This window comes from Lactuca sativa, chromosome 4 (assembly GCF_002870075.4).
Source record: "Lactuca sativa cultivar Salinas chromosome 4, Lsat_Salinas_v11, whole genome shotgun sequence".
NCBI classification, from domain to species: domain Eukaryota; kingdom Viridiplantae; phylum Streptophyta; class Magnoliopsida; order Asterales; family Asteraceae; genus Lactuca; species Lactuca sativa.
Genome location: NC_056626.2, coordinates 21749658 through 21774413, shown reverse-complemented (window position 1 = coordinate 21774413; position 24756 = coordinate 21749658). Strand labels below are relative to the sequence as shown.

Below are 24756 nucleotides of genomic sequence, written 5' to 3'. Positions count from 1 at the left end.
AGCATAGACGCAAGGTTTATTAGCAGGCTGACCATGAAGATAGCGGTCAATGTTGTTGATTTGATGGGCCTTCTTCCACAACTATGTGACCCGCAGAGTGAGATCCTTTTGCTTAATTCAATCATGTATGGGCATTGCAAAACTTTTCTTTTGTTTAAGGACATGCCAGCCGGTGCACATAGAAGAGGCAACTTTGTTCTTTAACAAAGGATTGCGCAGGTTTATTGAGGATATGGTGGTATGTGAAGGCCCCTTTTTTGGAGACATTCAGTAGCGACTGGATTCCTTACTTATTTATTTCAGTGGTTTGGGTTTGTACTCGGCATACGAGGTTTCCTCCTATGCATTTGTAGCCTCGAGGGCCCAATATTGGGCTTCAAGACCACATCTTACGTGACAGTGGCATATGTGGTATGGACTCTAATTACCTATGTGCTATGACTCATCTGCGCGATACGATTCTGGGATTCTACTGTAGCGGTTTCACTAATAAGGACACCACCCCCTAAATCCCAAAAGCATTAGCGTGTGCCCTTTTTAGCAAAATCGTCAAAGATATGGAAGTCGACTTCGACATGACTGTTAGACAGAAAGCAGTCTTTGAGTGTCTTCAGGCACCTCATCTCAGGATTTTCTGCTAACTATCCCTATTAATGGCCTTGGCCAACATATGTATTATCTGGAGTACCGAACTATCCTTCGTTACTGTAACCCCCATAAAAATTCATGCCAATTTGAAACTTTTTCAAAACACTTAGAACCATTTAACATTACATAGCTTGTTTTCAAAATACTAATTATCATAGTATCCCAGTATCAAATCATGAACATCATAACAACAGGAGGAGCGGTACGATCATGCCTTCGCCTTCCCGCGATCACCAGAGGTACCTAAAACAACAACTGAAACTATAAGTCCGAAAGCTTAGTGAGCTACCCCCAAAATACCAACCTCATAACCATATTATAAAATCATATAAGCAAACAACAAACATAATGCATAATGAGCCTTCAGCCTGATTGGACCACCTTGCAGGCCTTCAGTCTATCTGGACCGCTCTCTGAGCCTTTGGCATGCCTGGACCGCCTCGCAGGGCCTACAGCCTATTCGGACCGCTCGTCGGGCCTTCGACCTGGCTAGCATACCCTCTTGGGTCTATAGTACATCTGGACCGCCCTGGGTATGTTGGCCTTTAACACAAAGCAGGACCGCCTCAACCCAACCCCCAATCAACAAACATGTGCACATACATATCATATGTTATCGTAATAACAGTCAACCGATCTAGCATATCAAATAGCATAGCAACATCCTATGACCAGGACACCGACCTACCTAGGTCACTAACATAGCATAATCCTAGAATCAGGATATTGACCAAACCAGGTCACTAAGCATAAGCATATCACCATCCTAACTACCAAAATGCAAAACAATAAACATATCATGAAATAATCAGGATACAAATCCATAAAGGATCGGCATTGGTGCCTTAGACCCTATTGATATAGTGAGGATAACTCACCTTTCAAGTGTCGCACCGGAGTGATAAGCTTAACTCTTGGATCACCAACACGAACTCCTCCACCTAAAGTTACCACAAAATCCTTTTTCATAAATTTCCAAATCACCTAAAATACCTCTAGAGGTCAACTGGTCAACCCTTGGTCTAAGTCCACGTCCACAGTCAAAGTCAACAGTCCATGTTGACCCAACTCGTCGAGTGCAATTCACTGACTCGTCGCGTTCTTCCTGGACTCGCGAAGTCGTAAAATCCTAGGTTGACTCGTCGAGTTCCCTTATAACCCGTTGAGTTCATACGTGTCTAAAGGCTGAGAGAAACCATAGCCGACTCGCCGATTCTTCGACTGACTCGCCGAGTTCAAAGCAATCTTCAACGGACTCGCCGAGTTGTTCATCCAACTCGTCGAGTACATGGACATCTTCATGTGGCTCACCGAGTTGACTATGCAACTCGTCGAGCCCCTTCAGACCTTCATCCATGCAGACACTTTTAAGCCATGCCAAGGTTCCAGATTACAGATCCAAGCTTCTAAGGCATGTTTATCACGTAAAGTTGCAAACTTTACGTGCATGCAAGACCATAAAGGCTCTAAATGACCAATCTAAGCTTCTAGTGGGGCTTTACACCTTAGGAAAGTCTCATCCTTGCAAGAGCTGAAAGCTTTATGGATTTAGAAGCCCAAGAGAGTTCAGTTCTTAGGTTACAACTTCAGATCTTAGCTTATACACAAGAAAAGCTTCCAAACATACTAGGAAAGCCCTAAAATTTGCCCAAAAGGATATAGAAAAGAAATGAGGTCAGAATAGCGATTTGATACCTTACAGAAGATGCCAAATAAAGTAGATTTCAGATCCCACAAGCTCCTTAGTACTGGATACTTGATCTCCAAGCTCTTTTCTCCAAAAATCCTCTTATAAGCTTAAGAATACACAAATGGAACACACAAACTCGATTAGGGTTTGAGAGAGACAAGAAGCAGTAAAGGGGAGGCTGGGGGAGGCCAATGATCCTTTAAATAGGTTGCAAAACTCCGGGATATAGGGTTTCATCTGCCAGCTCCTACTAGTCGAGTCCCTTCTTGGACTCGGCGAGTAGGTCATTAAAACGCGTGGACCAATCCGCTGCTACTCGACGAGTAGGGCAACCAACTCGTCGAGTAGCCCTTGAAATCAAGAAACTTATATATATATATATATATATATATATATATATATATATATATATATATATATATATATATATATATATATATATAGAGAGAGAGAGAGAGAGAGAGAGAGAGAACCAATACTTAAGAATCGGGGGGTTACAGTTACCGCCTCATGATTCCTCTATTCCCAACTGACGAGATATGCCCAGTTTGCCGTAAGCTATGTTTGGGTACCTTTGGGGAACATGTGGTTCATTGTAGAGATCTCCCGAGTTTCAAGTATAGACATGATGTGGTTAGGGATTTCCTCTTTTACGCTTGTCAGCATGCTGGTATTTTTGCGAAGAAAGACGCGCCCGTGAACTTTTTGACGAACCCGTAGGATGGAAGATCTACACTTAGACCGATTGACATTTTGGTCTTTGGATGGGTAGGAGGGAAGCACACATGTATGGATCTTACTGGGGTCTCTCCTCTTGTTGGTTTAAGGAGCGGGGGTTTTACAACATGCATACCGCTTTGAAAGCAGCTGCATGCAAAGTGGCAAAGCACGAGAATGCATGTATAGAAAATCAACATGTGTTTGTACATTTTGCATTTGATACATTTGGTTTTCTCGCACCATAGGCGGTGAAGCTCCTCAACAGAGTCTAATGGATCATGCATTCTAATGTCATATCTCCTAGATCCAAAAATGTTGTATTCAAAAGGATTAGTTTTGTCATCCAGAAAGGGCTAGCGGCGCAACTTGTCGTCCGTTTGCCTTCTATCGATATGTATTGAACTATATTAGCCGTATTATTATTTAAAAAAATATATATATGGAATTTCTAGATTTGTGTTTTGTTCTAGTCATGTGTGGCTAGAACCCTAGACTCTCTAACTTTATGTATTGACTATCATGTGTGATTTCAATCATGTGACTTAATGTTTGTTTCTAAGTGCTATCTATTGAATTTGATTTTGTTTTAATTGAAAGTTTGATTTCAATTCTAGTTCTTATTAGCCATTTGAGTTAGGGATGAATCACCCAAGTTATCTATTATGCAAAATCCGTAATTGTTTTATTAAATAGAACAATTAACAATCACTAAATTAAATTTCTTCGAGTGATTCTAGTGTAAATCAAATTCACACATTCTTACGCTCTCGAGCTTATGAGGAGTATTGAATGTTGTTGGTAAAATTCACACAAAGCATAATGCAGTTTCTCCACCTAATTCTAAGAGCTTGTTTAGATTAGATTGATGATGTGATGATTAATCAAAGAACTTATTTTGATTAATTAATGTGGTGAATGGAAATTGATAGAGCCTGTTAACATTTTTAAATACCAACTTAGATAGAATTAAACAAATATCATTTCATACTTGAAATCACATTGCTAGTTAGTCTTGCATGAAGTTGGAGTATTTACAAATCTTGAGTTTATTTTACTTAATCAATTGCTTACTTACTACTTCAATCTTTTGTTTGAATCATTGTATATAAATCCCCCTCTTTTGTGATCATATTTACATCTTACGCAAAAAGGGTATAAACATTTGTTCCGTGGATCGACTCTACTTACCTTGTATTACATTTGTAGTGTAAAGTAGTAGTGTTTTTGGAGTCATTTGTACCATTTTATTTGTTGGGTTTGACACGCCTAACTAATATTACCGGGTGATCCCTTGGAATATCTGTTTTTTTAACACATAAAAATGGATTTCATGTCTTAGACTGCAAAAAAAAAAAAAAAAAAAAAAAAACCTTTAAAGTTTAAACCGAAAATAAAGATTTTTGTAGGCTAAAACGATATTATCCGTTATTTTTAATATATACATGAAGTTGGAAAAGGTTTAATGTTAAAAAAACATAATTGTTTTAAGTTTAATGATGGTATAAACTTGGACAAGTTCGTCATGTCTTGCGAAGATTTACGCGTCTTAGACTATTTCACGATTATTTTATTTACGTAGCTTTCCGAGCTTCGCATCATCAATTCCAAATCACCATAACGCTTTTATACAATTCCACCTCGCTAATCTCTCTATAATGATACCACGATCCACAATTAGCTTTCTTTTCCTATCTTCGTAATTAATGTTCGGTGTAGTTAGCAAGCAGGATGACCAAATCCAACAGCTTCTTCCACAATTTGGTTAAACGCTTCAAGCTCAGTTCAAGTAAAGGTTAGCATCTTTAACACCCATTTCAAGATTTCATCAATCAAAGTTTGTATTTTTATATCATTTTTGAGATGGGTTTTGATTTAGATTATGTATACTTCAAGGATATCGTTTTCACGTGTTGTCTTTTTGGGGTTTTGAATTGGAATTCAGAAAGCCAAGAAGAAGAACTGGAAGCGATTGCTGCTCAAGAACAGAAGATTTTCAGTTTTCAAACCCTAGTTTCTGCAACCAAAAATTTCCATCCAGATAATAAGCTTGGCCAAGGGGGTTATGGACCTGTTTTCAAGGTTCCATTCATCATCCCTTTTCTCTATCTTGTTTCCATTAAAAATAGTTTCATAATTGGATTCATTTAAACCATTTATCATTTTCATTCGTGGTGGTATATCATGTGTATGTAATGGTGGGAGTACCCGAGAGTAAAACACACGTTTTAGAAGAAAATATTATATTTTAGAATACCTTTCAATGCATACGATGATGCCTTTACATAATATGCCCCTAATTTAATCATGTTCGGCTACACTTCAAAATCATGCCAAAAAAAAAATACCGAAGTGGGTATTTCTTAATACTCAAAATTAATCTAAAATCTCGATCCTTATTGTTTAAATTCTTGGGTATACGAGTATTGTGAATAATTTGGGGTTTCATGATGATTGAGCTTTTAATAAATCGTATTCAATTTGAAATCTTTTGATTCTTAATTGTTTAATTATTGGGTATACGAGTATTGTGAAGAATTTGGGGTTTCATGATGATTGACCTTTAATAAATTGCACTGGATTTGAAAATCTTGATTCTTAATTGTTTAAATTCTTGGGTATAAAGTATTATAATTGAGCTCTAATAAATTATATATTGTACTCAATTAAATCTTGATTCTTAATTGTTTAAATTCTTGGGTATACGAGTATTGCGAAGATTGTGCGGTTTCATGATGATTGAGCTTTAATAAATCGTATTCAATTTGAAAATCTTGATTCTTAATTGTTTAAATTCTTGTGCATACGAGTATTGTGAAGAATTTGGGGTTTCATGATGATTGAGCTTTAATAAATCGTATTCAATTTGAAAATCTTGATTCTTAATTGTTTAAATTCTTGTGCATACGAGTATTGTGAAGAATTTGGGGTTTCATGATGATTGAGCTTTAATAAATTTGGTGTTTGGATGTGTAGGGTAAATTGGATGATGGTAGAGAGATTGCAGTCAAGAAGTTATCACAAACATCAACTCAAGGGAAAAAGGAGTTCACAACTGAGGCCAAACTATTGGCACGTGTGCAACATAGAAACGTTGTCAACTTATTAGGGTTTTGTGGGTACCCGGAGAAGCTCTTAGTATACGAATACGTTGTACACGAAAGCCTAGACAAGCTTCTTTTCTGTAAGTTCTTTATCCTTATCCTTTAAAGGGTATATAAGTAATTTTACTAAATGCTAAAACTAACTATCGCTTATATAACATTTGTGATTTAGCATCCGGAAATCGAAAAGCACTAGATTGGAAGAGACGATACAATATAATTGTTGGTGTGGCACGTGGCTTGCTTTACCTTCATGAAGACTCACATGATCGTATCATTCATAGAGATATTAAAGCGAGTAATATTTTATTAGATGATAAATGGATACCAAAAATAGCGGATTTTGGCATGGCTAGGCTTTACCCCGAAGATCAAACTCACATTAACACCCGTGTAGCGGGTACAAAGTACGTTTTTTTTTTTTTTTTTTTATATAGTGCCAGGTGGACATAATATGAACAAATCTGATACTCTGTTACCGAAAAGAGATATATACATTGGAATTTACATTTTTACCCTTTTGATGCAGTGGATATATGGCACCAGAGTATGTTATGCATGGGAATCTATCTGTGAAAGTGGATGTATATAGCTTTGGTGTAATGGTTTTAGAGCTTGTCAGTGGTCAGAAAAACTCGGCTTTTAACCTCGACCCCGAGTGCGAAAATTTACTAGATTGGGTAAGAACTCGACTTTTTTAATAACTTCTTCTTTTTTTTTTTTTTTTGACTAAATTACGTTTCATGTGTTTAGGTGGTCTTTTTTTTTGAGCAAGTCCAAAAAGGAATCTTTTTGCAATTGTGGTCCTTATTAGGGGATGGTTATAACGTTTTTGGTTCCAAAAAGGAATCTTTTCACAATTGTTTTTATATCATTTATTCTTATATAGTTATTGATTTAAACATTAAAATAAACGATAAATAGTTAAAGATTTATGTGAATTGTACGTTTATGCCATACTACTTGCTAAATTGTATTTTTACAGGCGTATAAATTGTACAAGAAAGGAAAAAGCCTTGAAATTTTGGAGTCAAAGTTGTATTCTTCATCAGACCTTGATGAGGTTTCTGCTTGTATAAAAATCGGGTTATTATGTACCCAATCGGATCCAGGACAACGACCCACCATGCGGCGGGTGGTGGTGATGCTGACCAAGAAATCCGGTGTGCTAGACGAGCCGAGCCGCCCTGGGATTCCGGGAACACGGTACAGAAGGTCCCGGAGACCGGGGACTTCGGGTGGTTCGAGTTCTCATTCCTCAACCACCACTACCACCACCACCACCACCATCACCACCTCCACCGCCCCCACCACAGCCTCAGGTCCGTCTGGTTCTGTTCCTCGCCGGAGATCTTCAAGTTCCGGTATTAGTTCAAGATCGGATCCTCATGGTAAACGCCCAATGATGGAGACTTACGATTGATTTGTGTTTGAATTCTTTACGTTGATTATTATTTAGCGTATACCAAAAAGAATTGATTTGGTAGTTGCTTTTTACTGAAAATATGAAGGTGTACATTTTAGGAGGTAGGATTAGGTCAACAAGGGTGGTTATTTGTATGTAATGAACAAAGATGCACATTTGACCTGACAAGTTTGGATGACCGGATTAGAGACTATCTTTGTCTTTTGAAATTTATTTGAGGAGTCTGGCATGGGTATATGGGTATGCTATGTTTGACAAAACTAATGGGTAACTGAAAGTTGTAGTTTTTGTTTGTATAGAATCGTTTGGGAAGAGTACGTATAAGATTTTGAAATATATAAAATGACATAACCAAAAAGATTCTAAAATTTTCAAAAGATGATTGAAGTAGTTTTTAGGTTATGAGTTTCTTGTTTAAAATAAAAGTTTTAAACTCATATTTGTGAACAGAGCTCTTTCTTTAATTCAAGTTTTTTCTTTATTTAAAACCATTATATGAATGTTTTTGACAATAGTACTTTTGTATAATGGTTAATTGCCGTTAAATTCAAATTATTTCCCCATTGCACACTATAATTTAAATATTTTTCCCAACCATTTACATAGAACTGTTTTAGATCTTTAAATATTTGAAAAACATGCCAAGTTGTTCATAGATGATGGGTGATACATGTATCAAGAATTTCATAAATTTTAATTTATATTTTTTTTTCTATTTTATATAAATTAGTTTATTTGAACTTACATTAATCAGATAAAGAATATGATTAATACATAATAAGACAAAAACATACGATTAATACATCATAGTTTATTTTTAGAAGTTACTGAATGAAAAAAAAAAAAAAAAAAAAAAAAAAAAAAAAAAAAAAAAAAAAAAAAACTTAATAAGATACATTTACAAAAGCAAATATTAAAAACATACTACTAATAGTAGCATGAAACATCACTAGAGGCAACAACCATTGAGGACGATTATACCCTCCATATCATTAAAATAACACCAGGGACTAATTTCAATAAATATTAAAAAGAGAAAACAACATTTTTTCTGGTCATACATTCTTCTACAATATATGATGTAAAACTAATTTCAACAAATACTAAAAAATAGGAAAAATCGCAAGCAGTAGATGCCTAAAGATTTAGAGTTTAGAAAAAATGTCATTGCCCATGCCCCCTCCAACAACCCCTATAAAATTCATCTCTTACATCATGCGTTTGACATTATTATTTTCAATGATTGCAAAAACATAACCAATAAGATGAAATATCACAAAAGAAGTTAACAAGAAAAAAATTATGTTTACTAGCTTATAGAAGTTCAATAGGCTACATCGGTCTTTGTAGTAACTTCCTCATTATTTTCATTCATATCCATCTGCAATAACCAAAGACTAAATCAAAATGTCAAGAAAATTTAAGGTCAGAGCATTTTATAGTCAAAAGCCTAAAAGAAGCATAAATGACTTAACACAGAAAACATGGCTAAAACAAATATAAATATAAGTTCCCATCATTTTCTTTTAACATAATGAGTAAACAACTTAATACAATAAGATGTTTCTTTTTGGCTAAATACTAAAAGGACTCAAACCAAAAATAAGGGAAAGGGGGTTTACGTCAATGCAAATGCACAAACATGCTGCCATTTTTATCCCTCATGAACCCTTTCCCAATAACAAAAAAAAAAAAAAAAAAAAAAAAAAAAAAAACTCCAAATTATGAACAACGGAACCCTCTATGCAGGTGTAAGTGTTGTGCTTACAGTTTCCAAATGCGTGCTTATGATTTTCTATGAAGATTTCTAGTGTTATAGAAGTAAAGGGCAAAATGGTCCATTTTGGTTTTTCATTCACTTTTAATGATTTTAAAAATAAAAAAGGGCAAAATGGTCCATTTTAGTTTTTCTTTGCAAATGCGTGCTTATGGTTTTCTGTGACGATTTCTAGTGTTATAGAAGTAAAGGGCAAAATGGCCTATTTTGGTTTTTCTCACTGTTATAGAAGTCGGGTAAATGCTTAATAAGAGCACATATGAAATTCTCCATTTTTTAAATTACTTTGGGTTCAATAGTTTCCATTCAGCCATATCTCATCACGTGTCTTAATGAAATCAAAAATTTCTAAAACTTATATCAAGCATGTTAATAGACAGATTAATAAACAATATTGCTTTCTTATATATGTTGACATATTAGCTAGGCTGAAGCAATTGCATAAATTATTCGGAATCTCTCCATTCAGATTATTGTCAACTTGTCATTTAAAAGTTACAAAATAATAAAATATTTTAAATATAGAATTAAGTAAGAGTTAACTAAATAATATAATATGTTAAATATAGAATTAAGTAAGAGTTATTAGTAGAAGAAGAAAATTGGCTTACCAAAGGGTTAATGTTTATAGCTTTAAAATTACCAAATTACCCCTCCTTAGCTTCCTGAGTTCCTTGAGAACATTATACTTGGGAGAGAGAACATTAGATGTATGATATTTCTCAAAAAATTAATTTTAAAATTACCTTCACAAAGTTCACAATTTATGGGATTGTGAAGCTCTTCTACACTGATGGAAATATACCCGTAATAACACCACCAAAAAGCATTTTATTCAAAAGGATATATGATAATTTGAGAGCTCATAAAAGGAATGAAATGTAAGCCAATTGGGACTCAATTGGTGAGGGTATCTCGTTTTTAGATCAAGTAGAAGAATTTTAGCCCTGTACCTGTGAGAAGTAAGGCAATATTGCAACATTCAACCAAGTTGGCAAAGGAATCACACAAGCATTCATACTTTCACTTTTGTTTTGTCCACATCTACACACATACATAATTATCCTCCTCTTCAATTTGATTATGAACCAATCAACATAGAAAGATACATGAAATTGACACTCACAAGTTTTAATTATCAAGCCATGATGAGCTGCCCTTCTTTCCATGAATGGCCAATCAAAAAAGTCACCATTGTATGTGACATAAATACCAGGTTTCACCTCTTCCATATGAGCAAAGCATTATTTGATAAGTTCTTCCTGCAAAGAGTGATTAAATTCTTGAATTAAAGGATGCATATCAGGTACAAGATGAAATCTGAAGGAATTTTCAGAAATCACACCTCATTCTTCACATTTGTCACTTTAAAGTATCCTTCAAATTCAGCTTTTGGTGTATATTCCAAATCTTCTATATCTTCACCAACACACTGTAAGAAAACATTAAGAATGAATATCATACATCAGAAAAGTAAAAAAAAAAAAAAAATCAGAAAGACAATAGCATGTAGATGTAGAGTACACTTAAAGCTTAATAAGTTAAGATGTAATCCAATTTGAGAATCTTGTATCTTCCGGGGCAAATGTAGAGCTAGCTTCAAAGGCTTATTTGGCAGTCTGATATATTTATATATACCCATGCTTGTTATTTTACGACCACTGCCTTCCCTAGCTTTCCTTTCTTCCTTTTCCTTCTTCAGCACTTTATCACATAGAAGAAATTATTAATATAATCAGAAAAACTCCATGTGTATAGTATATATTTAAATTAAGCAGATGCTAATTAGCATAAGAATGAAATATAAACAGAAAGCTAATGAAACTTAAATGCAACATTTTCTTTAACACGTTGACGCCTTGCCTCCAGCATACCCATCTCCTAATAACAAAATACTCCGGTTTATGTTCTTTCTTTAATGATATAATCCTTACATACTTTTTTTAAACATATAAAAAAGATCCATACAGTCAACCCAAATGTTTGGGTCAAAGATTGGAACACCTCTGGAGTTGGAGCTATCTTTCGCTGCCCATTCATCCAACATATCCATTCAACTACAAACAAAATCGTACAACTCTTAATTCTTGAATATGAAAACACAATTCAAAATAAGATAATTTCAGGTAATCAGACATAACTCATGGTAATTATCCCTTTCGGCAATCATACTTCAGAAACTTTAAGAGTTTTGACTTACCTGGTGAAGTCATGAACCAACAAAATTAGAAAATTCATGAAATCCGACCTCATATGGTTGATCCTTACCCCTTGTCCCACAAAATTCAAAACTTTTTGTTAACTTATGTATCTAGGAAATGAATGTCAATTTAGAAAAAAAAGACCAAAAGATGGATTAATTCCAGCCTTTGATATGATATCTGATAAATGTAAAACATGCATGCTTACAAAAGTGACAAAACAGATCTTTCCTAGTGTCACTAAAAATTCAGCTGTTTTGGAACTTATACACAGTGACTTGTGTGATTTTCATTCCACTCCTTCTTTATGGAATAAAAAGTATGTAGTCACTTTTATTGATGACTGCACTCAGTTTTGCTATGTGTATTTGTTGCACTCTAAGGATGAAGCCTTAGATAAATTCAAAATATAGAAAACTGAGGTGGAATTGCAATTGGGCATTCCAGTTAAATGTCTCAGGACTGATAGGGGAAGTGATATATGGATCCCATATACTTCCAATCAGTGGGTATCATTCATGACCACGGCACCTTACACGCCTCAACAGAATGGCATTGCTGAACGTAAAAATCGAGTTTTAAAGGAAATGGTAAACTCGATGCTATCTTACTCAGGATTGAGTGAAGGATTTTGGGGAGAGGCCATGTTAACGGCCTGCTATTTGTTAAATAGGGTTCCAAATAAAAGGAACAAAACAGTCTCATATGAACTTTGGTTCAAGAAAAAGCCGAATTTGAGTTATTTTTAGGTTTGGGGATGTCGGGCAGTTGTAAAACTTACCGAGCCCAAAAAGAAAATTTTGGGAGAACGTGGAATTAATTGCATATTCATTGGATATGCTGAACATTCCAATGCATATAGGTTTTATGTGATAGAACCAAATGATTCGGTTTCAATTAACACTGTTATCGAATCGCGGGATGCAATTTTTGAAGAGATGAGGTTTTCATCGATTCAAAGGCCTAAGGATCCGACTTTTGATGCTAATAAAGAGAAAAATTCAGGAAGTCAAGATGGTAGTATCGTGCAAGAACCACAAGATATTCGTAGAAGCAAAAGAGGTCAAGTTGCGAAAAAATTTGGATCCGACTTCCAACTGTACTTGGTGGAAGGTTCAAGGGATGAAATTAATCTTGAATACTCTTACTGCTATAGTATTGACGATGATCCTAAGACTTATCAAGAGGCAATGGAGTCTCGTGATAATGCCTTTTGGAAGGAAGCAATTGATGATGAAATGTCATCAATTCTTGAGAACAATACATGGGTGTTGTCTAATTTGCCTCCGGGTTCTAAACCTCTTGGATGCAAATAGATTTTCAAAAAGAAAATGAGTGTTAATGGGACTATTGACAAATTCAAAGCCCGATTAGTCATTCAAAGTTTTAGATAAAAGGCTGGTATTGACTATTTTGATACGTATGCTCCAGTTGCATGTATTTCTACTATTAGATTGTTGGTTGCCTTGGCAAGTATCCACAATCTGGTTATTCACCAAATGGATGTGAAAACAACCTTTTTAAATGGTGATCCTGACGAGGAAGTTTACATGAAACAACCAGAAGGTTTCATTATGCCCGGTAAAGTGCATATGGTTTGTAAACTTGTCAAATCTTTGTATGGGCTTAAACAAGCGCCGAAACAATGGCATCAAAAATTTGATGAGGTGATTTTGTCTTTTGGTTTAAAAAAAAACAATGTAACAAATGTGTTTATAGTAGATTTGATGATGCTACTAGAGCTGGAGTGATCATTTGCTTATATGTAGATGACATGTTGATTTTTGGTACTGACCAAAATCAAGTGGATGAAACAAAGAAATTGTTGTCATCTAAGTTTTCCATGAAAGATTTAGGAGAGGCTGATATAATTCTTGGAATAAGAATTAAGAGGATGAACAAAGGATTGGTAATGACTCAAAGTCATTATATTGAGAAAATTCTCAAGCGGTTTAATTTTACCGAGTGTTCTCCTGTGAGTACTCCTATGGACCCAATTGTGAAATTAATGTCAAATAATGATATTCCCATTTCACAATTGGAATACTCTAAGGCTATTGGTAGCTTGATGTATGTCATGACAAGTACCAGACCTGATATTGCGTTTGTTGTGGGTAAGTTGAGCAGGTACACTAGCAATCCTAGTGCTCAACATTGGCAAGCAATGAATAGAGTGTTTAAGTATCTCAAGGGAACCATGAATTATGGTTTATGTTACTTGGGGAGTCCTTCGGTTTTAGAAGGTCATTCAGATGCAAGTTGGATTACCAACATGGAGGACCATTCCTCAACTTCTAGTTGGGTATTCTTGCTTGGAGGAGGTGCCATTTCTTGGGCTTCCAAGAAGCAATCTTGCATTACAAACTCGACAATGGAATCTGAGTTTGTTGCGTTAGCAGCTGTTGGTAAAGAAGCAGAGTGGCTAAGGAATTTGGTCTATGATATTCATTTGTGGTCTAAACCGATAACACCTATTTCAATCCTTTGTGATATTGTTGCCGCTTTGGCTAAAGCATATAGCTAGGTTTATAATGGCAAGTCTAGACACCTAGGTGTTAGACATAGTATGATTAGAGAACTAATCATGAATGGTGTGATTTCGGTTAAGTTTGTGAAATCGCAACAAAATTTGGCAGATCGCTTGACTAAAGGTCTGACAAGAGACTTAGTGCACAAGTCTATAATCGGGATGAGATTAAAGTCCATTTAATTCTATAATGATGAGACACCCAATTCCCTCCTAGTATAATGTTAGGAGTTACCTACGTGATTGTGAAGTGTAGCCGCATTTCAAGAGGTTGTGGACTTGACCTTGATACTAAGTGGAAATTCAATCGTTTCGATATTTTCATTATGTACTAGTTTGGTTTGTTGTTGATAAGGTTATGTTGGTTCAAGGGTTACAATAAAATGGGGGAGGATTGTTGGTGATTTTAGTGTCACCATGTCATTTTAAGTAACTGGAATTAACATGTGAGCTAAGGGCTTCATGATTTGTACTCTAATACATGTACGGGGTTGTGTGGAGTGCACGCATGTATAAGATCGAGTCAGAAGCCGGTTCGACGACTAGTCGGGGGTCCTGGGTTTCTAAAGGGGTAGCGCCCCTTTGGCGGGGTCTAAGGGCAGCGCCCCTAGCGGGGTCCCAAAACCTCACCGAATTTTGCATGTGGGAACATAATGGAAAATTTAATTTCTTAAGGGTGATTATGGTAAAACTAACGAAACTCGTTAGTTTTTGGTAACCCTAATTCGGATTAATATTACTTGCTTCCAAAGCAACTAATGACGGCCCAACCCTAATGAAACCCTAATCGTGTTTAGTATATAAACAACTCTTCCTTTCCAGAAGGTAGACGTTCTTTTTAGCTCTAGTTTTTCATCACACATTCACAGAACCCTTTTGCATAATAGCTTACGTCTTCTATGCCTAGAAACATAGGTGTCCGCTTGTATTATCCTAGGCTGAATTTCTTGTAACCCAGGCATAGGGTAGAAATATCAGTTCAGAAAGTGATATCACGATCCAAGCTGGTATCCAGATCTCCACCGCAAACCCTAATATTCCCAACAGTTTACAAACCTATAAAACTTTTGACATCATATTGCCTTGATCAATAGAGATGTTCTTCCGACCCTGTAATAAAAAAACCCAGAAAAATGGCTTAATTAACATCAAGTCATCAATTTACTTTAATGTCAACTATACATATGCAAATTCGAGGAATTAGAAGGACAAACCCATTGTCATCGATGATTAGGTCTTTAAGAAGCATAGAAAGACAGGAAGCCATGTGTTCAAAACTTAAATTTCTCCATTTTCATCTCGACGATAAAACAAAATCGGAATCAAAACATGGAGAGTTGAATCAGAAAAGATTGGTCGAGATGATGAGATTGGAAAAACTTACCAGCTTAATGTCGATAACGACTGAGGTGTTGCCAAACCGATTTATTGTGATGTTGTTTGTTAGGCACCTTAGTTTTTTCTGATAACAAAAAGATTCGCTTATCGAGCGTAGTTACGTTCGATCTGATGACAGTGGATGCGATTTTGAAAATGTCTTCGGTAATGGTGACACCACTTATCCCGACTTCATCTTCTTCCTGAAAGATGTCGGAACTTGATATGTTGGTGTCTACAGCGTGGAGGAGTTTGTATTTGCATTTGTGATGATCGGAGGGGCGGTTTGAGAAGAGGATCGGCGTAACATGATTTAGGGTTTGTCGATAAAGACGACTAATTTAGGGTTTTGTGAGTTATTGCAAGTCTAGGTGCATTTTCCTTTAAAAAAAATCCAATGAACAGCTGTATTGGATAATAAGTTGTACATGATGTAATATGTATTGTACCTCTTACTTTTCAAGAAAAATGCAATATGTTTAATAATATATATATATATATATATATATATATATATATATATATATATATATATATATATATATATATATAACACATACACACACACCCCTTAATATTTAATTTTTTTTTTCGTTTGGCAAAGTCGAGCCTCCAATTTATGAGACTTTTATTGGAGCATCATGTGATGGTTCACACTCACTACTATCAACTATAAAAATAACTTCCATAAAAAATGCATCCTCTATGTTAATTACTTTACATAAAGTATCACACGATACTCTAATAAAAGACTCATAAAATGGGGGCCGGACTTAGCCAAACAAAAAAAATCAATATATATATATATATATATATATATATATATATATATATATATATATATATATATATATATATATATATATATATATATATATATATATATATATATATATCTACAGGTGTTTTTAACAACTTTTGCAATCCTTAAATTTTAAAGATTGTTACCATCCATAGTAAAAACTAATATTGATGGTAAATCAAAATCCTCTTTTAAAACCTTTCACACATATGTGGGAATGGTGCAACATCGAACTTCATAATTGTACATTCATAACTATCAACTATGAAAATAACTTTCATAACAAATGCATCATCTATGCTAACTACTTTACATGAACCATCACACGATGCTCCAATAAGACTCATAAATTGGGGGCCGGACTTAGCCAAACAAAAAAAATCAAAAAAAATTATATATAAGCATTTTGATTTGTTATATAGTAACGAGGTAAGATTAAATTTTAAATATAAGCATTGTGTAAGCATTTGTTTGAATACAATTGACTTCATAACTTAAATTCTAATTTTCTTTCTGATAAAACATATCTTTGGCAAAGTCTCCTCCAATAACTATGAGATTGCATGTGAAGTGTTCAACAAATGGTTTGTTTGGTGATATCTTTTTAACCATAAAACCAAACAGGGAGATTATGTTTTAAGGCTTGAAGATGAAGACCCATCCTCTTGAGATCCAAGCAATACATTTTGATTCGAAAGCTTGTCTTAGTACGTATCCATATGCTACTGAAGATTACAGTTTTCCTTTAAGATATTTTCTTAAAGAGGTCAGAATAGGAATATTTAGGACTTGATTGCAAGTAGAAGATGAAACAATGCATTTGGCGAAATGTTCTTCGATGCTATCAATGCCTTCCTAAAAGTTAGTACAACACTAATGATAATCATCGAATAGTAAATTTTATGTTTTTTTTATTAATTTACCCTTTTAAACTGTTTTTAGTTAATTTATTATTTTTTTATAGCTTTGTGGTTATTGCACCAACTCTAATATCAAGGCCACACATTGTCATAGCTAGACAAACAATCTTCATCTTCCTTTTTTGGTGTGGCTCAAAAGTTTTGCTTTCGCAAGATTGGGTTTGGAAGAACATTATAGAAGAGATATAAACATGCTAGAGGTGTTGTTGTCTGTAATGATTTACATTTTGGGGGGATTAGTCTTTGCAAATCATATAGGAGTTAAAATTTATTGTGTTTTACCTCTTCTTTGGATTATTTGTAAATACATTCTGCTTGATTTTTGTTTTTTCATACTGTAAAAATTCAATCTTTTTTTCTTAATCGTTTTCATGCTTTGTAGATTTCCTAAAACATATAAAGATAAAAGGGGTCCTAAATGGTTAATGGACATAGGTGTGTTCCAATTTTCAATTTATTTTTATTGCTTGTGAATTCATTAAGATAATTATGTTTTATTAAGTCATTTTATGTTTGTTGTGTGTGTATATATATTAAAATACAATAAAACAGACATACAATGACTTAATCAAACCTAATTACCTTAATAAATTCACAAGCAATAAAAATGAATTGAAAATTGGAACACACTTATATCCCTTACCCATTTAGGACCTTTTTTATCTCTACATGTTTTAGAAAATCTACAAAGCATGGAAACGATTAAGAAAAAAAGGTTAATTTTTTACAGCATGAAAAACAAAAATCAAGCAGAATATAGTTACAAATAACCTAAAGAAGAGGTAAAACACAATCAATTATAACTCCTATATGATTTGCAAATACTAATCCCCCCAAAATGTAAATCATTACAGACAATAACACCTCTAGCAAGTTTATATCTCTTCCATGATGTTCTCCCAAACCCAATCTTGCAAAAGCAAAACTTTTGAGCCACACCAAAAAAGAAAGATGAAGATTGCTTGTCTAGCTATGAGAATGTGAGGCCTTAATATCAGAGTTGGTGCAACAACCACAAAGCTATAAAAAATAATAAATTAACTAAAAACAGTTTAAAATGGTAAATTAATAATAAAAACAAAAAATTTACTATTCAAGGATTATCATTAGTGTTATATAAACTTTTAGGAAGGCATTGATAGCATCAAAGAGCATTGCGGCAAATGCGTTGTTTCATTTTCTACTTTCAATCAGGTCCTAAATATCCCTATTCTGACCTCTTTAAGAAATATTTTGAAGGAAAAACCGTAATCTTGAGTATGATATGGATATGAACTAACATAAATCAAAAGGTATTGCTTAGACCTCAAGAGGATGGGTCTTCAATATTAGTTCTTACTATGGATGGTAAAATTTTTTAAAATTTAAGGCTTGCAAAGATTGTTACAAACACCAGTAGATATATATAGTAGATATATATACATTGAGGTACAAAAGATATTATTTTCTTTGAACCAAAAATTTAGTTACAAATCCTATTATGGATAGAAAATGTAATTATTACAAAGACACCGTTATCGAGAAATTAAAGTGCTACTAAACATAGTTTTCCAAAACATACTTGTTAGATAATATATTTGCTAAAACATAATAGTTTTATATTTATTTACAATATATTGTTACGTTGTAATGGTGCCTATGGAATAAGGGTTGTCTGACGGTAGTGCAAGGTGTTCGCCACACATTGATTAAAAAAAAATTATTGATTACAACGTAACAATATATGATAAATAAATATAAAACTATTATATTTTAGCAAATATATTATCTAACAAAAATGTGTTGGTAAAATCTCCCAAAGCCTATAAGATTTTATTATTGTTGTGACAAGAGGTGATAGAGTATGTATATATATATATATATATATATATATATATATATATATATATATATATATATATATATATATATATATATAGGGTTAGGTTATTTTGTTTTCACTATCTATTGTGTGCATGTATGATTGATTATGGTCCAATCATTTTGGTTATTTTAAGAAAGTAATTAATGCATATTACATGTTGAAGATATAATGGATATTAATTACATCTTCAACATTTAATATGCATTAATTACTTTCTTAAAATAACTAAAATGATTGGTGCAGAATTAATCATACATGCACACAATATCACTATTGATTTGTCTGTTATGATGGCAGTCCAGTAGGGGTTTGAGATACAAAGTTGATATGTTTATTAGAAACATGTAGTGAAAAATAAAACTAAATCAAAATATTAAATATTGAGGTATATATATATATATATATATATATATATATATATATATATATATATATATATATATATATATATATATATATATTATGATGAAAAAACTACCACAGTAAGGGTTTGAGATATAGAGTTGTCTAGTTTGTCAAAAATTTGTTAAAAACTTGTAGTTAGGATCATAATTAAAAAAAACTAAAGGTATTTATTTCATAATTAACTACTAAAATTTGTTAAAAACTTGTAGTTAGGATCATAATTAAAAAAACTGAAGGTATTTATTTCATAATAAACTACTACCTCAATAGAAATTTTTTTATTAAAATGGAAAAAGAATGGTAGTATATGGAAAAAGATCCCCACTATTTGTTTCAAGGCAATGTTCCTTTTCGCACTGTATTTTGGATGCAAAGAGAGATGTTATGGACACAATTTCTGGAAAATTCCAGTATCTAGAGAATTCTGGAACGAACAACTATCCTCGAGGAGTCTCCGCACAGATCAAGAACACACCAGGAGAGACCCTGGAAGATGCTAGAAAATCAAAGAAGTCCCAAAAAAAAATATGAAGCGACCAAGGATTATCCAAAAAATACAAGATGAAGCTAGAATACCTCGGAGGATTTAGAATGACCTAGAACATGAACATGCTAGGTGTAACACCCTAACCTTGTAGGTAAATTCCTTCCCTTTATTTTAAGTTTTGATGTTGGGTGGGCATCTACGCCTTGCGTAGATAGCCTTCTACACGTTGCGTAGAAGGGTATCTTGGAGACAAGATTTTAATGATCTACGAATGGCGTAGATCTTGGTACGCAGTTCGTACCTACCAAGAGCCCAACACCTAATCATGGGGTTTTGAGCCCTATATAAGGGTTCTAACTCTATTGAGGCCCTTACATTGCCCCAAACGTTCCCTTTAAAACCCTAGTTCCCTTTTGGTGTATTTGTGAGCTTAAGAGTGTGGTTATGTACTTTTTGAAAAAAAAAAAGGTGGTGGAGTTGCTTAGAAGCTTGAATCAACTTTGCATACAGAAGTTCTTTCTCCTCATTCATATCTAAAAGACTTATACACTATATACACGTGGGACAAATTCAAAAGGAAACATAAGAGACAATTCTACCTACATAACGCAAAAGATATAGCGATGAAGAAAGTTCGTGGGCTTAAAGAATATCGGGTCAATTCGAGACTATGGTCGTGTTTACGACCTTAATGCTTGAGTTTCTTGATGTGCAGGAAAAAGACAAGCTCTTCTATTTCATGGATAGACTACAATATTGGGATTATAATGAGCTCAAGAGGAGAATCGTTCGAGATATAGACGATGTTATTTTCATGACAGAAGATCTTATGGAATTCCAAAGGGAAACCACAGTTAAGAAAAATAATGGGGGAGATCATTCTACACCAAAACCACAAGCAAAGCAAGTCGCACCCCAATCCTCAAATTCAAAAGGAAAAGATATAGAAGGAAGAAATAAAAAATGAGAACGGAAAGAGGTCAAGATGTTACCTATGTGATGGTCCTCGCTTGATCCGAGATTGGCCAAAGAAAAAGACCTACTATCAGATGGTGTTGCAGGAAAAAGAAGACGAAGCACATATAAGCTGAATGCATCTTCTCAACTCAATAATGAAGGATAGGAGGAAAGAACGCAAGGGAATGAAACTAAAGGATGAGACTATCATGGTTGTCGAAGCCAAGGTGAATTGAAAAAACACCAATGTGTTGGTAGATTCTGGAGCAACACATAGTTTTATTAAAGAAGAGAAAGCCAAGAAGTTGGGTATCCATTATACAAACTAGTGGGGAGCCCATGTTCCGCATGGTTTGGGGGGAATGGATTTTTTTTATTATTATTTTGGGTCTAACATCACGTGTAGAAGAAGATCCATGAGAATCCAGTTTATCCTTGCTGGCGGTTCTCTTGTACATTCTTTTACTGAAGCTTCCGGACCCGAAAACGTCGAGCAAAATGCCTGTATACATTAAGTTGATTAGTAGAGGACAAATTTGTCCTTCCAGCACATTTAGTAGTTGATTTTGAATTATTTGTCTCATATTAGTTCAAGAAAAAGTTGAAAAAAATAATCAATTACATAAAGGATTAAAAATGTTCAAAGCAACATCACATAGATTCAATTGTGTATAATAGTCAAAAAAAGGATATTAAAACTTACCTCTTTTGCAACGAATTAACAAAATCCAGAAAAAGAAATTGAAAAAAATAGGTCGTTATTTAACGTTGTTTGCCCCCTTATATAAAAAACAAACACATTCTTTTACCTTATTTTCTTGGATAGCATACCATCAGGTTGCTCCACTTCAAGTTGCAAGAGAATTAACATAATTCAGAATATATATATATATATATATATATATATATATATATATATATATATATATATATATATATATATATATATATATATATATATATATATATATATATATATATATCGTAAGAAATAGGAAACATGTTTTATTTATCAAAAGTTATGTTATATTAGCAAAACAAACAAAACAGGTGATGTTTATGCTTACATTGTCAAACTTTCTTCCTAATATATGGTAAAATCTACCCATGAGCCAAACCTATGACATAGAAAAAGACAAAAAACAATATATGTTAAAAAGATAAGAAAAAACGTATGAAATTTATATATGTTAATATAAAAGGTGGTTCAACCTTCAGAAAGTTTGTTATTTTTGACTAATCCAGTTTTAGGTTTCTTAAAATGATACAAAAACATTCACCCTTGAAATGATATTAAATTAGGGTTGAACATGGGCTAGGTTGGGTCAGTTTTGGGGTAAAACCGAACCCAACCCATGAACTTCGGTTTCTCAGTTTTGGGGTAAAACCGAACCCAGCCCATGAATTTCGGTTTCTGGATTTTAGACCCGTTGGGTTTGGTTTTGGGTTCACCCATGGGTTGATGGGTTTTGGGTTGTAACCCATTTTTCATCAAATCTTTAAAACTTCAAAGTTGAAACAAATTTACTAATTTAACAAAGTAGATTAAAAAAACTAAAAAAAAAAAACCAATTTCAATACCAACGTAACATCAAAAGTTTGTTGCTACAAGTTTACAACAACCAAATTTAACAAGTTTTTAGAAACAATTACCAAGTAGAAAACAACCAAGTTGTTATTACAACCAAGTTCAATCTTCAATCTTTATCCATATGAATCACTTCACCATGTCCCAATTCATCTACAAATAAAAGAAAATGTAATGGAATTATAAACTTATAATTATGCAAAAATACTTGACAAGTTCTATTTTCGGCAACTTCTCTTCCAATTCTTCCACATACTCAGAAGTCATGGTTATAAATTAGTGAACAATAATCAATCAACAGATTATGAAAATAAACACAATATCAGATTATGAAAATTAAAATTAAAAAAAAAATCATATTCAATCAGTAAACAATAACCAATTAACAGATTCTGAAAACAAATTATCAACTAACATAAATAAAAACTCATACAGAATTAGGTGGTGTTTGTTTTTTCGAAGCAAAAATTCATGAAGTCTGCGGACCACCTCTGCAATCCTCTGTAGCAGAAGAGGTGGAACAAACGGCTGCAGCCTATAATAAGAAGCATGTTTGTTTTTTAACATCTGCAGTAAACTGAAATTTAAATAAACTAATTTTATAAACTGAAAATAGTTTTCAACACCGAAATTTAATAATTCTAGTTTTAAAACATTGAAATAATAATAAAAAGAACATGTAAAAAAACAAAAATATAAAACTTTTTTTAAAAATAAAACTTAAAAAAATGTAAAAGAAGCTAATAGTTTTATTCTAGAAAAAAACTAATTTTAAAAAACATTAAAAAAGAAAATAATAAAAAAATTAAGAAAGTATTGCAAACGTTGTCTACAAAGTTCGTAAAAAATTACACACGTTAAAAAAGATGCAACTGAAATTGAAAATATTATTAATAAAACGGTAAAAAAAATTAAAAAAATCAAGTTAAAAAAAATCGTGGAAATTATAAAAATAAATTGTGTCACATCCGTAAATAAAAATTTATGAAAATCAAAGTTAAAAAAAAAAATTTAAAAAGTTATACAAAAATTCTTAAAAAAACACTTAGAAAAAATGAAAGGTGAAGAGGTTAGAAGAGGCAAGTCAAGTGTTGCGCCACGCAGCACACGCGCAGAGGTTTTGTAGTTTGAAGTCTTCCAAAAAACAAACTGTTGCAAGAAGGAAAGTGTTGCGCGTGTGCTGCGCCGGGCAGCAATAAGTGGTTTGAAGAGGTTTTTATAGAAAAACAAACAGCATCTTAGTAAATTACATATGTGTAACAGTGAACATTAAATAATTATAACAGTTACCAATTCGGTGAACATGTAACATAATATGAACTAATATGGCAATTAGTGAATAATAATCAATTAATCAGGTATATAGTAGTAGTAGGTCAGCAGTAGAATTGAAAAAAGTCAAACTCATACAGATGTGTAAAAAAACTCAACACGTTGAAACCGAAAATACTCATCAGCCTAATCACTAAATGAGACTAAGTGCTTGCCTCTTGATTTTGCTGTCTGACAACCTCACAGTGACAAATGAGAGTCTTAAACAAATTATACGGTCTTCAATTACTTGTCTATGCTAGCTGTCGATTTTTTTAATTTAGGTGTCGATTTTGTTATCTGAAAACTCCACCGGCCACCACTGGTGCGAATTACAACTTACGAGTGGCGACGCTATGAAACTGCGAGGCTAATCTGAGAGAATGGAACGAATCAACGAGGTGAGAGTTGAGGGGTAAGGACTCGTCGGCGTGAGGGAGAAAGAGAACGCGATTGATGGGTCCGTTTTAAGTCGGATACAAACCTAATTGGTGGGTCGGTTCCTATGGGCCGGGTTTAATGTCTAAAACCAAATCCACAATCTATTTTTGAGCTTTTAAAAATTTTAATAGTAAGTTACATGAATGGTTCCTACGGTTTGGGTTAATTTGCATGTTTGGTCTCTAACTTATTTTTTTAACTCATAAGGTCCTTACTTTTTTGTTTTTGTTACACATTTAGTCTATGTCTTACCTAAAAATATTATTATTTAAATAGGAAAAATGGTGGGATATGTAAAGTAAAATGAGAGGGGTGGGGTTGGGGGTGTGTTTATTTAAATAAATTAAAAAAGCAATGGTAAAATAGTTTTTTTAGATAAGATAGGGACTAAGCACGTAACAAAAACAAACAGTAAGAACCTTCCGAGTTAAAAAAAATAAGTTAAGGACCAAACATACAAATTACCCTAAATCATAGGGACCATTCGTGTAATTTACTCAAAATTTAAATCTAA

At 33.5% G+C, this 24756-nt stretch overlaps 1 protein-coding gene and 1 long non-coding RNA gene across 2 annotated transcripts; one reads left to right on the top strand and one right to left on the bottom strand.

Annotated features, from left to right (window-relative positions):
* Window positions 1-4599: 4599 nt before the first annotated feature.
* Window positions 4600-7798, top strand: LOC111890394 (cysteine-rich receptor-like protein kinase 43). Its single transcript, XM_023886513.3, has 6 exons — window positions 4600-4850; window positions 5001-5137; window positions 6032-6239; window positions 6332-6566; window positions 6689-6839; window positions 7145-7798. Exons 1-6 carry the CDS (start codon window positions 4787-4789, stop codon window positions 7580-7582), a joined length of 1233 nt encoding a protein of 410 aa, XP_023742281.1. The 5' UTR covers window positions 4600-4786; the 3' UTR covers window positions 7583-7798.
* Window positions 7799-20421: 12623 nt separating this feature from the next.
* Window positions 20422-24254, bottom strand: LOC122197591 (uncharacterized). The gene is made up of 3 exons (XR_006191199.2): window positions 22556-24254; window positions 21970-22020; window positions 20422-21404 (listed from the first exon to the last, which is right to left on the bottom strand). It is a non-coding gene; the product is annotated as an uncharacterized LOC122197591 (long non-coding RNA).
* Between the last annotated feature and the right edge of the window lie 502 nt (window positions 24255-24756).